General features: G+C 38.6%; 1 protein-coding gene across 3 annotated transcripts in view; it reads left to right on the forward strand.

Annotated features, from left to right (window-relative positions):
* CARMIL1 (capping protein regulator and myosin 1 linker 1) overlaps positions 1-15051 on the forward strand; it is a 668567-nt gene that overhangs the window by 448640 nt on the left and 204876 nt on the right. For all 3 annotated transcript variants that reach the window (XM_053714815.1, XM_053714816.1, XM_053714817.1), the window contains exons 23-24: positions 90-183; positions 3836-3934. In XM_053714815.1, the coding sequence (XP_053570790.1) occupies positions 90-183; positions 3836-3934 (193 nt within the window). The remainder of the gene's footprint in view (positions 1-89; positions 184-3835; positions 3935-15051) is intronic.

Below are 15051 nucleotides of genomic sequence, written 5' to 3' on the forward strand. Positions count from 1 at the left end.
ACTTATTTGCTTTACTAAATATTAACTTTATGAATTACATTTTATTGTATAATGTCTGTGTGGCAATCTGTTTATGTTTTAACTATAAGGAATTACACCTTGAGGTTTATGCCCATCCCCATGAATGATGCTGCCCAAGCACTGAAGACTAACCCGGAAAAAACTGAGGAAGCCTTACAAAAGGTGAGATTTGAGAGAGAAAAATCTGGCGAATGTTTTTCAAAAGTCAGAAAAATAGGTGAGAGAGACTGGATGTTTCTTTCATAAAGGTGGTGAGAGCACACAAATCGTTACTCCTGGGATTATTCTCCTGGCCAATAGAAGGAAGCAAAGATTCCCAAAACTCCAAGAGCACTTAGTCCCTCTTACCTAACTGGAAAGCCAGTCTTAACTTTGCCTCCGCCAGATGAAGTTGAAGAATTGAGATGCCCCAGATTCTTCGTTAAGACTAATTTGAGGCCCATTTCATCCTCTAGAGAGGGGAGATTGGATTATTGAGCAGTGACATGATTACTCCCAGTGAGGAGTTAGTCACAAGTCTGCCAGAGGTGTTATGGGGACCAGTCCCTGATGCCTCCTCCTGTTGGGTTGTTGATATACTCCACACATAGATCCTCTGTTATCATGTGTACAGCACTGGATGGGCTATCTACTGAAGCAGGTTTTTTTTTCTAAACTACTAAGCATGGCAGAGTGGGTGCTTGTCAGGTAAGTGGACACATATTTCACTCTCACATAGCCCAAATAGGCCCAAATATTTTAAGGCAGAGGAGCCCACTTTTCACTTTTGTTATTTAACCATACCCCATAACTGACAAGTATAATGTACTAGTTTGACTTACAAAAACATTTAAAGTTTATAACCCCCTTCTTTCACTCTATTTTGTAAATTGCTTGTCATTAAATTGTTAAATGTGAAATGTAAGCTGAATAAAAAAGAAGGTATTGAAGTTCAAATTTAAAAAAGAAATAACTGCTTATTGACATCCACAGGAAACCAATGCACACATAAAGTACCCCAGAGATCCACAATCACACAAAAACAGGCACCCACAGACATCAACAGGCACCATCAATATGAGCTGCTTCTCTGTAACTGTCTTTCTTCTTCCTTGGTTAGTCCACACCAGAGGATATTCACTCGCACTGCCTTCCTGTATCAAAGGGGTGGCAGGTTTTTCTGTACAACAATGTAGTGGCCATTTTACAAACCCTGCCACCATAAAGGGATTATGTGCTATTGGAGTTTTTGGAATCTTTGCTTCCTTCTATTGGCTAGGAGTGGGATCCCAGGAGTCATTTAGTGGGTAAGCATACATCTGGGGTTGCTCAGTGGAGGACTGCCGTGTATTTCAGGGGTTAGACTGCCCTGATATACTTCAGTAAAGTTCTCCTCTGTGTAAAGATATTCATGTGCTAAGTCATTATTACACACTCATTCCCACATCTGTTTGCTTTAATTTACCAATGTTGATTTTATGGTATAAAAAAAAGTGTGTCAATAAAAGACAAAAATAGTAAACATTGACTCACTTGAATTGTCTTAAAAGCAAGGCATAAGTTAACATTGACTGACTATTTTACTCTGATAATAAAATAAATACTAAATAATTACTAAATTATTTTTAGGATTCTATTGTTAAAAAAAGGAAAATGGAAAGGGTTTTAATAACACATAGTTACAATTATGTTTTCAGGCTCAATTCACTGTCACTTCAGACCAGGGCATGACTGGTGAGCAGTATATACCTGTATCTATCAGTCACCGACCTTGTCCTGCTAAGGAATGCCATGGGAGCCCACTGTGTAACTTTAGCTTTTTAGTTAAAGGGCCATAAAAGTGCAAAAATAAAATTCTCAAGTGTGTTAGAGCATTTTTTTATTCCATAGTTGTTTGCATATAGCTATGTCTTTAACCCCTCTATAAGCAAGAGGATATGTGTAAAGCCACCAATCACTAGGAATGCTTTTTAATAATGGATGCCAAGAGAACATCTGATAAGTAGTATATTGACAAGTCTCTTAAAGGGCTATTAAAGTTCAACCTTACACTTTGCAGAAGTTAAACACACTGTAGAAGTACCGCTCATGTCATGCACTGCTGGTCCAGAGCGGAAACCGCCGCTGATCCAATCAGCAGCACTAGTTACACATCTGAGCTGATTGAATCGGTGGCGGTTTACGCTTGAGACCAAAAGTGCTCTGCGGGTCCTGAGCAGCATTTCTACTGTGTGCTTAACCCCTTTGCGGTTTGGTCTATAGTCAGAAAATGACATGCTCTAATTTGTTAAAGCATGTAATGTTAAGACTATATGGCCCTTTAAAACTACATACTCTATCTGAACTATTTTTTTTAAATAATAACATACCCTAATAAATGAGAGGTCTTTTAATTATTACACTATAAAGCCCCTAAGATGATGCTGTACTTTACTTTAAAGTGTAATATATAGCAGCAGAGGTACATGTACATGATAGTTACTAATTTTTCATTGAAGCATCATGTTGCTTTTTAGGGACATGTACATGAAAAACAATATGGATTAAACGTTTAAAGGGACAGTCTAGCCCAAAATAAACTTTCATGATTCAAATAGGGCATGTAATTTTAAACAACTTTCCATTTACTTTTATCACCAATTTTACTTTGTTCTCTTGGTATTCTTAGTTAAATGCTAAACCTAGGTAGGCTCATATGCTAATATGCTAATTTCTTAGACCTTTAAGGCCGCCTCTTATCTAAAAGCATTTTGACAGTTTTTCACAACTAGAGGGCGTTAGTTTATGTGTGCCATGGAGTTACCTAGAAGTCAGCACTGATTGGCCAAAATGCAAGTCATTCAAAAAAACTTAAATAAGGGGGCAGTCTGCAGAGGCTTAGATACAAGGTGATCACATAGGTAAAAAGTGTATTAATATAACTTTGTTGGTTATGCAAAACTGGCTAATGGGAAATAAAGGGATTATCTTTCTTTTTAACCCTTTAACGCCATTAGGACGTTGTATTTCATCTGAATTTTGCTGGGCTTTAGCGCCGAAGCACGAAATGCAACGTCCTAACTGCTTGGCTTTTCTGAAGCCCTGATGGGATCAGGGTTTGGAGGGTGTGCCTAGCATCATAGGGACGCCCCCCTGACGCAATCCCATAATTGAAATCTCGGGATCACGTCTACGATTGCAAGATTTCAATTTGTTAACATTGGAACAGTTGTTCCGATGTAGACAAGTTAACCCCCGCACGAAAGGGTTAATAAATAAAAATTCTGGTGTAGACTGTCCCTTTAAATCTAGAAAATAAACAAAAATAATAAAAAAAAAATGCTGTTTGTGCCACTTCTTATGGCTACATAGCAAGGGTGGCTTGTTCATGTGGCTTTATTTATTGTGTAAAATGTACTAAATACACCTCCCCCCTCCCTGGCTCTTTAGCTTAACAAGACTCCATATTATTTTATTCAACTAAAGCTTCATTTCCTTTCACTTAATAAACATTTTATTTCAATAAGTGCCTATTATAGGTAGGAAATCATGTTTTCCTTGTTAATTTCCTAATTTAAAAATGCACAGATTTATTGTTGCTCCTGAGAACATTTAACCTTATGTTTCATTAGGTTTAGAACTCATCTGCTAAAGCAGAAATCAATGAGTAGTCATTAAATGCTATTTAGGGATCCCGCAAGTGTTCAGAAACCTTTTACTTGCACACACTAACACTTGAGACCTTTCTAATGAGGTTAAAACAGAAAATGAAGTGTTGTCTTTCCTATTAGAGTATATAGCATGTCCACATTAACAGTATTTTGTTGTCAGTTTTGTTTTTCTTCTTGTTGTTTAGATAGAAAATTATTTACTGAGGAATCATGAAACAAGAAAATACCTGCAAGAGCAGGCGTACCGTCTGCAACAAAGCATTGTCACTAGCACCACGCAGCAGGTGAGTTATTGGTTGCTGCAGAGTGTTATCATCTGTAATGTTACTAGAACAACTCACGAAATTGCTGCAGAACTGTGTTTAAGATGTCTTATTGTTTGAAATGCAGCGTAATAGTTATCAACTCCAAGGAGAAATGTACTGTTCAGAATATATAGCAAAACATGAAGTAACCGATACACAGGTCTTTTAGCTGGCTCACCATAGTGTTAATTACAACACTATGGGGAAGATAGCCAGTGGCGTGCTAACAGATATTTTCATTTTCGCGATAACTGTGCTCAAAGTAAACGTTTAACGCAGGAGGGTTGGCATGTGTATTGCAAGTTGAAAGTTAAAAGTTAGGGTAATCGAAAACTTCTATACAAAAAAAATCTATACAAATATCTATTTAGAAATATAAAGAACATTTTCTTCTAAGTGAAGAACATTGAAATGTAAAATATTTACGGTAAAAACACAGTAAAACTTATTTTATAATATTAAAATTGATTTAAAATTATTTTTCATGATTTTAAACGTGCTTGAGTGGAAAGGGCTCAAAAGTGTGTGTGTGTCTGTAGAGGAGGATATGCACAGACGCCAGCCAAGTTATATGCCAGGGTGCTGTTTAAAATATCACATGTAAAATTCCAAAGACAAAGGCACTCACTGGTCTTTATATAAAACTTAATATTTATTCTATGCGATTAAAAATTAGCATAACATTTTTATATCGTTGCAGTACCTTTGACAAATGCTACAAATACAAAGATTATATTCTTTGGGCAAGATTACATATGCAGCGACGCCGGTGTTTACAAGATTTTGGTATTGCATATACGACGCCGCATATAAATTTGCGCATATATTTCACCCGTTGCATGTAATTTTTACTCCCATAAGCTAACCTAGAACTGCGTTGCAAATTGGTATCATAAATTCAGCTCAAGGGCTTACGCAGCGAAAATGGAGAACATTAATTCCATTTTCACCTCGCCACACATAGGCAGGTGCAGCAACCCTTGCGCTGAAAATGTGAGCACTGTAACTGCCTGAAAATATTAGCAAACACCTAACGCATGTGCAATATCTATTTACCTGTCAACCACCAACTACCACCGCAATAACTAATAAAATATATTAACCCCTAATCCACCAGTAACCCACATTGCAATATACCTAATAAATGGATTAACCCCTAATTCGCCATTAACCCACATCGCAATAAGCCTAATAAATGTATTAATCCCTAATCCGGCATTAACCCACATCGCAATATACCTAATAAATGTATTAACCCCTAATCTGCCATTAACCCACACCGCAATAAAGCTAATAAAACTATTAACCCCTAATCTGCCAAGCCCCTCCCAATGCAAATAACTAAATTACTAAACCCCCTAACCTAACACCCCCTAAATTAACCCCAATTACCTAAATTAAAAAATACTAAGTTACAATTAAAATAAAAAAGCTAACATTACTTGTCAACTTCTAAAGGTATATTTAGTGCAATAAAAAAAGCATCTTTGCTCAATGCAATACTCTTGTTATTTTGATAGCTTAAATCTCTGGACTAACATGGCTACTCCAATCAACGTGTGTATGTATATGCGTATATATATATATATATATATATATATATATATATATATATATATATATATATATATATATATATACGGTCACAGTAAAATCCAGCGAGTTTCTTTCTATGCTATATATAGACAGATATATATATATATATATATTATAGCCTTTTTCATTCAAATGCATTTTCATATACTAGATACCTTTTTAATTCTTATATACATTTGTTTTAAAATATTTATATAAATAATTTTTATCAGAAAGTTTGAGTGTGTATTTATATATATATATATGTGTGTGTGTGTGTATGTGTATATATATATATATATATATATATATATATATATATATATATATATATATATATATATATATGTGTATGTGTATATATATATATATATATATATATATATAAACACACAGAAAACCTGGCACTCGCCAGCAGATTCACAGTAATATTTAAAAGCAAAACTGGGGGAAGTCAGTTACATTTGGTGCCAAAGGATCAAGCCCAGGACCAGGACAAGGTCTCCCCCTTCCTGGGACCCTAAACCAGCACCCACACAATGTATACTTCCAAACAAACCAACTGGGAACCTCCCAGGGTGACACAGGCTTTTGTAACCTATGTAAATACAAAACACAGGAATGGACTGCACTCACAGACTGGACTGGGTACACATCCTAAGCCACAGCAAACTCCACATCCCTGAACACTGACAGACAGCTGCAAAGTTCCCAGCAACCCAGGCAGTTAACCCCAGAGCAGCCTGGGTGACATAGGGGAGGTTACAAAAGCCTGTGTCACCCTGGGAGGTTCCCAGTTGGTTTGGAAGTATGCATTGTGTCGGCGCTGGTTTAGGGTCCCAGGAAGGGGGAGACCTTGTTGTGGTCCTGGGCTTGATCCTTTGACGCCAAATGTAACTGACTTCCCCCAGTTTTGCTTTTAAACATTACTGTGAATCTGCAGGCGAGTGCCAGGTTTTCTGTGTGTTGTGTTGATAATGTTTGTAATTCTTCCCTGCAGGCCTGTCACCCAGGCTGCTCTGGGGTTAACTGCCTGGGTTGCTGGGAACTTTGCAGCTGTCTGTCAATGTTCAGCGCTGTGGAGTTTGCTGTGGCTTAGGATGTGTACCCAGTCCAGTCTGTGAGTGCAGTCCATTCCTGTGTTTTATTTATATATATATATATATATATATATATATATATATATATATATATATATATATATATATATAAATGTGTGTGTGTATATATATATATATATATATATATATATATATATATATATACCAGCAAAAAAAGGGAGTCACTCACAGGGTCTTGCGGTAGCAAATCGTGTCTTTATTGACGTTTCGGTGTTATCCCCGTTTTCAAAATAGACATATTAAACAACAAATACCCCCTATATACCCCTACTAATCACCAAAACACCCGTCGGTAGATTGCAGCCGCGACCGGAAGTGACACCGCATCACGTGACCAACACGTCACAATGTTACCATGGCAACCGGATGCCGTACCGAAATAAACCGAAGTGACAACTAAAAACAAAACACAGCTGATACCCACGTAACAGGGCTATATATGGTATGCAGGATAACTGCATAGGTAGACATATATTGACTAACATAAGATAGCAGGCATCATAATACATAGCAATTCAAGAGCAGGATTTACGCATACTGAAATACATAAATAAAATGCAGACTAAATGACTAACCGGCTTGCAATAGTACTGTAAAGGCATATCCAATTGTGCTACTAAGCAAGAAACATAATAACAACAGGAGATACCCATGTCTGTATAGGACAGTTATCTTAAGGGGGCGCTACTAGTCGTCGATCTCTGATAGGTAAGGCACAGTTTAAGTAACATAGAGCCAAGTCTGGAAACTCATAATATATACAAACTAACTACAAAACTAAAAGACTAACGGCTAGATTTAGAGTTTTGCGGCCAAAGGAGTGCATTAGCTACGCGTGTTTTTCCCCCCGCACCTTTTAAACAACGCTGGTATTTAGAGTTCTCTGAAGGGCTGCGTTAGGCTCCAAAAAGGGAGCGTACAGGCATATTTACCGCCACTTCAACTCTCAATACCAGCGTTGCTTACGGACGCGGCCAGCTTCAAAAACGTGCTTGTGCACGATTCCCCCATAGGAAACAATGGGGCAGTTTGAGCTTGAAAAAAACCTAACACCTGCAAAAAGCAGCGTTCAGCTCCTAACGCAGCCCCATTGTTTCCTATGGGGAAACACTTCCTAAGTCTGCACCTAACACCCTAACATGTACCCCGAGTCTAAACACCCCTAACCTTACACTTATTAACCCCTAATCTGCCGCCCCCGCTATCGCTGACCCCTGCATGTTATTATTAACCCCTAATCTGCCGCTCCGTACACCGCCGCAACCTACATTATAGCTATGTACCCCTAATCTGCTGTCCCTAACATCGCCGACCCCTATATTATATTTATTAACCCCTAATCTGCCCCCCCCCCCCCAACGTCGCCGCTACCTACCTACACTTATTAACCCGTAATCTGCCGACCGGACCTCGCCGCCACTATAATAAATGTATTTACCCCTAAAGCTAAGTCTAACCCTAACCCTAATATCCCCCTAAGTTAAATATAATTTAAATCTAACGAAATAAAATAAATCTTAGTAAATAAATTAATCCTATTTAAAGCTAAATACTTACCTGTAAAATAAACCCTAATATAGCTACAATATAACGAATAATTATATTGTAGCTATTTTAGGATTTATATTTATTTTACAGGCAACTTTGTATTTATTTTAACCAGGTACAATAGCTATTAAATAGTTAATAACTATTTAATAGCTACCTAGTTAAAATAATTACAAAATTACCTGTAAAATAAATCCTAACCTAAGTTACAATTAAACCTAACACTACACTATCAATAAATTAATTAAATAAACTACCTACAATTATCTACAATTAAATCAACTAAATTAAATTACAAAAAAAACAAGCCCTTAAAAGGGCCTTTTGCGGGGCATGACCCAAAATAAACAGCTCTTTTGCATTTTAAAAAAACATACAATACCTCCCCCCAACATTACAACCCACCACCCACATACCCCTAATCTAACCCAAACCCCCCTTAAAAAACCTAACACTAAGCCCCTGAAGATCTCCCTGCCTAACAACAAACTATTTCAAGTTTGAAAAGCATTTCTACCTACAGAAACAAGGGACCGCCATGGGGTCTAATGTGGCACCGTCATATGCCAATCTCTACATGGCACACTTTGAAACAACAGATACGGACCTGTTTAAAGACCAGCGGATTAAATTCTACAAACGCTATATAGATGACCTGTTGCTGGTGTGGAGTGGATCAGAAAAAGAACTACTCGTTTGGTTCCAACAACTAAACAGTGCATCTATGGCTTTGAAATTTAAGATTAACTATTCTTTTGCCTCTATTGACGTTTTGAATATACGCCTGTTTAAGGATGGTGATAGACTACAATCCACCCTATTCAGGAAAGATACAGATAGGAATTCACTCCTATCCTACACATCTTGCCATCCCCCAGCGCTAAAAAGCGCATTGCCAAAATCACAATTACAAAGGGTCATTAGAAATAACTCTCTGGACTTGCACAAGGATCTACAACTAACTGAAATGGCTAATAGATTCACACAGCGGGGTTATCCTCCAAAACTTCTGGCACAACAGAAAACACAACTATTGACTAATCAAGATACTAATAGGGATGATAAAAATACCCCTAGGATTTTGTGACCACCTATACTGGGGACTAACAAAAAATCAGCCAACACGTACAGGACAATTGGCATGTCATTAACACGGACCCAGCCTTACCGTTTCAACAAATGCCCCCACCCCGCATTGGCTTTAGGAGATCCAGATCCCTAAGGGACATATTGGTAAAAACTGACCCAGTTAAGAGTTATACCAAAGGTACCTGGCTCAAATTGGAGAAAAAAGGTGTATTTAGGTGCATCGGCTGCACTACGTGTAGCACCTTAACAACTGGCAACTACTTCACGCACCCACATAAGAGGAAAAAGTACTACCACAAATACTGATTAACTTGTACCACCACTCATATTGTTTATTTGCTACACTGTATTTGTGGCCTTTTTTACGTGGGTAAAAAGACAGATGACCTACGCACAAGAATGGCTAACCATCGGTCGGCCATCAGATTGGCTATAAAAAATGGAACTTCAGAGCAACCGGTGGCACGCCATTTCGCCAACTGCAACCACACAGTCAAGGACCTCATGTACACTATTATTGACCATGTCCCTCCCCTTAGCAGGGGGGTGACAGAAATACCCTGCTACTTAGAAAGGAAGCCCGCTGGACCTATATTTTGGAGACCCTAATACCAAAAGGGCTCAATACACAGCTAGATTGGCAGGTGTGTTTGTGATTTTTTTTTACTTTTAGACTTTTACATTCATATCAATTTCCAGTTTGACAGCTCTAATATGTATTTACGTTTACAAATGTTTACAATGCTTGATTAATTGTAGTTCATATCTGTAATATACAATGAATTATGTCTGATTCAATCTGCTCTTACTACATCCTCCCATACTTCATTCACTGGAGGGCCTGCCACCTGTTCATTGTATTATATAACTTTCATTGTATTATATAACTTTCATTGTATCATATAGACTTTCATTGACAATCCCTTAGGACGATTTTTACATGCACATAGCCAACCAGGTGTTGCTTCTGATCACAGCACATTACATGCTTTGTTAATTTTGGACATCTGGCACAGACTTTACATGTTGCTTGGCTGACATGCCCCCTTTTTTCTTTTCTTTTTATTATCGTTATTTAATAGGCTCCCTTTCCAGCGCTATTATCTGAGTGCCTATGGTAGTTGTTTAGATTGGGTTGCTATGGCAACCAACCGGTAACGCTCCCCTTCTATTTACAATGACAGTCCCTGTCTTTTTCTCCCCCCCCCTGTGATGTTTCACAGCGCTGGAGATCATAATGGACCTTGGTATGTGTTATGCCTAATTTGACCCGTCCACAGCTGACTATATGCACGCACATCGCTCTATGTAATAAGTGGTATACTGACAATGTGACAATTGCATACATAGCGCTATGATGTTGCACTTCTCTGTGCATAACTACGATCCATTGCTTGCTACTGTTTTAGCTACATTCTTGTATACATGGGTTGCTATGACAACCAGCCGACAGAGCACTCTTTTGAATGCCCTGATGTTTCCCATTTTTTTTGCAACTGCCTTACATCTGCCTTATACTAATATGAACCCTGGCCCTTATAGACATTGGTATGTATATGTATATATTTATTACTAATGTGTTTAGGGGGATACACATCATTTGCAGACCTTTCTCTTATTTTCATTTATTTTCAATTATTTGGTTTAACGATGTTGAATTTTGGCTTTTCTACAGTACAGTGTACACACAGCCTGCCCCCCTCTTCTGAGTTTTTGACATGCTCATATGCTAACACACATTTATGCCTTTAATGCCTTTGATACATTTTACCTATGTATTTATGTGCTTTCATGAACATGTTTAAAGATGTTGATCTTATGTGGATAGGAACTTTGATTTGTTTTATACGATGTACTCAACTTATTTTACTTATTCATTTTGTATTGCCCTGCTTATGACCAATCTTGTCCTGCTGTTTATTTATGTATTTTTTTCACTATTTGATTGCTGTTTGGGTCAGACTCATTTATTGCCATGGGGGTGTCCTCACTTGTGGGAGGCACCTGACTTTGGAGAGCATGTGATTGGCTGGCCCACCTTTATAAGGGTGTCTGGTTTGGGTTTTTGCTCATATTGTATCTTGTATGTCTGAGGAAGGGGCTAATCCACCGAAAACGTTCACATTATTGGAATAAAACTTTGAAAAGTCCTGGCGAGTGCACTCTCACTTATTTTATATATATATATATATATATATATATATATATATATATATATATATATATATATATGTGTGTGTGTGTGTAATACTTTATTTTCATCTATTTATGTTGTCTTTGATGCTAGGTCTTCAGGCTATCTAATCCTTCAACCGCAAATCTTTTGTTTTCTTTCAACTTGTAATATGCAACTTTTTTCCATGTAATTTTATGTAGATACTGTATCTATTTTGTTTTTAAAACGTGTATGTTGGAGCATTGAAAGTATATTAATCATTTGCTTGGAAAACTGTAAGGTTTTAAAGTGTTGTTATTGTGCATATTGTAATGTAGTGTAAACATTGCTACCAGAATTTTGTCATAGGAAAGAACAATCCAAAAATGTTGAGAGGGGCCAATTATTACTGCTTATTAAAGAGATCTTGTGGTGTTTTCTTTTTGGTTTTTTTAATCTGAATGAGCTTATTTAAATGTTGATTTTAAATTACCATTTTTGACACACACACTAAACAAATTTTGAAATCAATGTCCCTTTAAGCAACTATTTCTTAGAATAGCAGGGAAGCAGCGAGAAGCTAAGCAACCTCCTGGTTTTGACTGTGCACACTAATGCCTCTGTTTGGCTTCGGATTCATAAAGTTTTCAGCTCTATGAAAGAGTTTGAGCACAGAGAAATCTACGCACAAAGAGGGCGCTTCTTTGTACCTCACTGCTGGTTTCTCCTGTACTCACAGAGAGGGCGCTTCTTTGTACCTCACTGCTGGTTTCTCCTGTACGCACAGAGAGGGCGCTTCTTTGTACCTCACTGCTGGTTTCTCCTGTACTCACAGAGAGGGCGCTTCTTTGTACCTCACTGCTGGTTTCTCCTGTACTCACAGAGAGGGCGCTTCTTTGTACCTCACTGCTGGTTTCTCCTGTACTCACAGAGAGGGCGCTTCTTTGTACCTCACTGCTGGTTTCTCCTGTACGCGCAGAGAGGGCGCTTCTTTGTACCTCACTGTTGGTTTCTCCTGTACTCACAGAGAGGGCGCTTCTTTGTACCTCACTGCTGGTTTCTCCTGTACTCACAGAGAGGGCACTTCTTTGTACCTCACTGCTGGTTTCTCCTGTACTCACAGAGAGGGCGCTTCTTTGTACCTCACTGCTGGTTTCTCCTGTACTCACAGAGAGGGCGCTTCTTTGTACTTCACTGCTGTTTTCTCCTGTACTCACAGAGAGGGCTCTTCTTTGTACCTCACTGCTGGTTTCTCCTGTACTCACAGAGAGGGCACTTCTTTATACCTCACTGCTGGTTTCTCCTGTACTCACAGAGTGGGCTCTTCTTTGTACCTCACTGTTGGTTTCTCCTGTACGCACAGAGAGGGCGCTTCTTTGTACCTCACTGCTGGTTTCTCCTGTACGCACAGAGAGGGCGCTTCTTTGTACCTCACTGCTGGTTTCTCCTGTACGCACAGAGAGGGTGCTTCTTTGTACCTCACTGCTGGTTTCTCCTGTACGCACAGAGAGGGCGCTTCTTTGTACCTCACTGCTGGTTTCTCCTGTACGCACAGAGAGGGCGCTTCTTTGTACCTCACTGTTGGTTTCTCCTGTACGCACAGAGAGGGCGCTTCTTTGTACCTCACTGCTGGTTTCTCCTGTACGCACATTGCAGACTTAGTAGAATGCCAGTCCTAGAAGAGAAACTAAATTAGCAACATTCTTTGAGCAGCATAACATTTTTACAGCTACTCTTTTTAATGTTGTCACTTTGTGAAAAGATAACCAGTATTACTTGGCAGTGTTATTTACAAAGCTCCAGCACATTACATGATGTAAGTCATTGGAAGTCATACCTGGTAGAGCAAAGATAAGAACTCAAGTGAATCCCCTCATTTGTTATAGGTAGCTAATATAAATCAGATATTTTATTATAGCTGTGCGTGAAACAAAGCACCCCTTGTCTTTGAGATTACAACTTGATTTGCTGCAGTAACATATATGTAGTTGTCAGTATTTTTGTATATATTGCATGAAATGCAAATAAATATAAATATTAAAATGTTTTTGCCTAAAAATAATAACAAACACAAATGGATCTAGTAGTAAATGTTAAAAATTAAGTATCCATTGCTTATAACTCATAGGTACAGCTCAGTAACGTGCAGTGACGTCAGAGGCTGGTGAGGCAGTGGCTAGGATACGCCTTCATTCTTTAGATATCCTTTGTTGAAGAAATAGCAATGCACATGGGTGAGCCAATCACATGTGGTATCTATGTGCAGCCACCAATCAGCAGCTACTGAGCATATTTAGATATGATTTTCAACAAATGATATCAAAAGAATGAAAAAAAATAGATATTAGATGTAAATTGGAAAGTTATTTAAATTTGCATATGGGATTGATATGGGTTTCATGTCCCTTTAAATGGTGTCTTGGAAAACTGGTCAACTTAGTAAACATCTGATTTTAGTCTAAAAGGATTGTAACGGAAACTCTTGCCAGATAACACAAGGCTTGCTCTGATTATGAGATCTAGAAATCCATGCCCATTAAAATATGTTTAAAACATACTTTTTACTTTAATGCTGCAAATTATGCTTATAGATTCTTTCATTATGCAGTAAATATAAAAATGTCTTGATCCAGTGGTGGCTGGTGAAATCTAAAGATGGTGGGGCGCTTGGCCTCACCCCTTTAAATAAAGCCACACCATCAGGTGGCACTATCAATTCATTAATTAAATAAAAGGTAGACAGAAACACAGAGAAGCATTCGGGGGGGGGGGGGGGAGAGACAGACGGGGGAGAGAGACACAGAGGGTTAGAGAGAAAGAGAGAGAGACACAATCACACTCAGAGGGGTTAGAGAGAGAGAGAAAGAGAGAGAGACACAATCACACACAGAGGGGTTAGAGAGAAAGAGACACAATCACACACAGAGGGTTAGAGAGAGAGAAAGAGAGAGACACAATCACACACAGAGGGTTAGAGAGAGAAAGAGAGAGACACACAATCACACACAGAGGGTTAGAGAGAGAGAAATAAAGAGAGAGAGAGACAATCACACACAGAGGGTTAGAGAGAGAGAAAGAGAGAGAGACACAATGATTCAATCACATACAGAGGGTTAGAGAGAGACACAATCACACACAGAGGGTTAGAGAGAGAGAGAGAAAGAAAGAGACACAATCACACTCAGAGGGTTAGAGAGAGAGAAAGAGAGACACAATCACACACAGAGGGTTAGAGAGAGAGAGAGACACAATCGCACACAGAGGGTTAGAGAGAGCGCGAGAGACACAATCACACACAGAGGGTTAGAGAGAGAGCTAGAGACACAATCACACACAGAGGGTTAGAGAGAGAGCGAGAGACACAATCACACACAGAGGGTTAGAGAGAGAGAGAGAAAGAGAGAGACACAATCACACACAGAGGGTTAGAGAGAGACACAATCACACACAGAGGGTTAGAGAGAGAGACACAATCACACACAGAGGGTTAGAGAGAGAAAGAAAGAGAGAGAGAGAGAGAGACACAATCACACACAGAGGGTTAGAGAGAAAGAGAGAGAGACACAATCACACACAGAGGGTTAGAGAGAGACACAATCACACACAGA

The sequence above is a fragment of the Bombina bombina genome, chromosome 5 (genome assembly GCF_027579735.1).
Source record: "Bombina bombina isolate aBomBom1 chromosome 5, aBomBom1.pri, whole genome shotgun sequence".
NCBI lineage: Eukaryota > Metazoa > Chordata > Amphibia > Anura > Bombinatoridae > Bombina > Bombina bombina.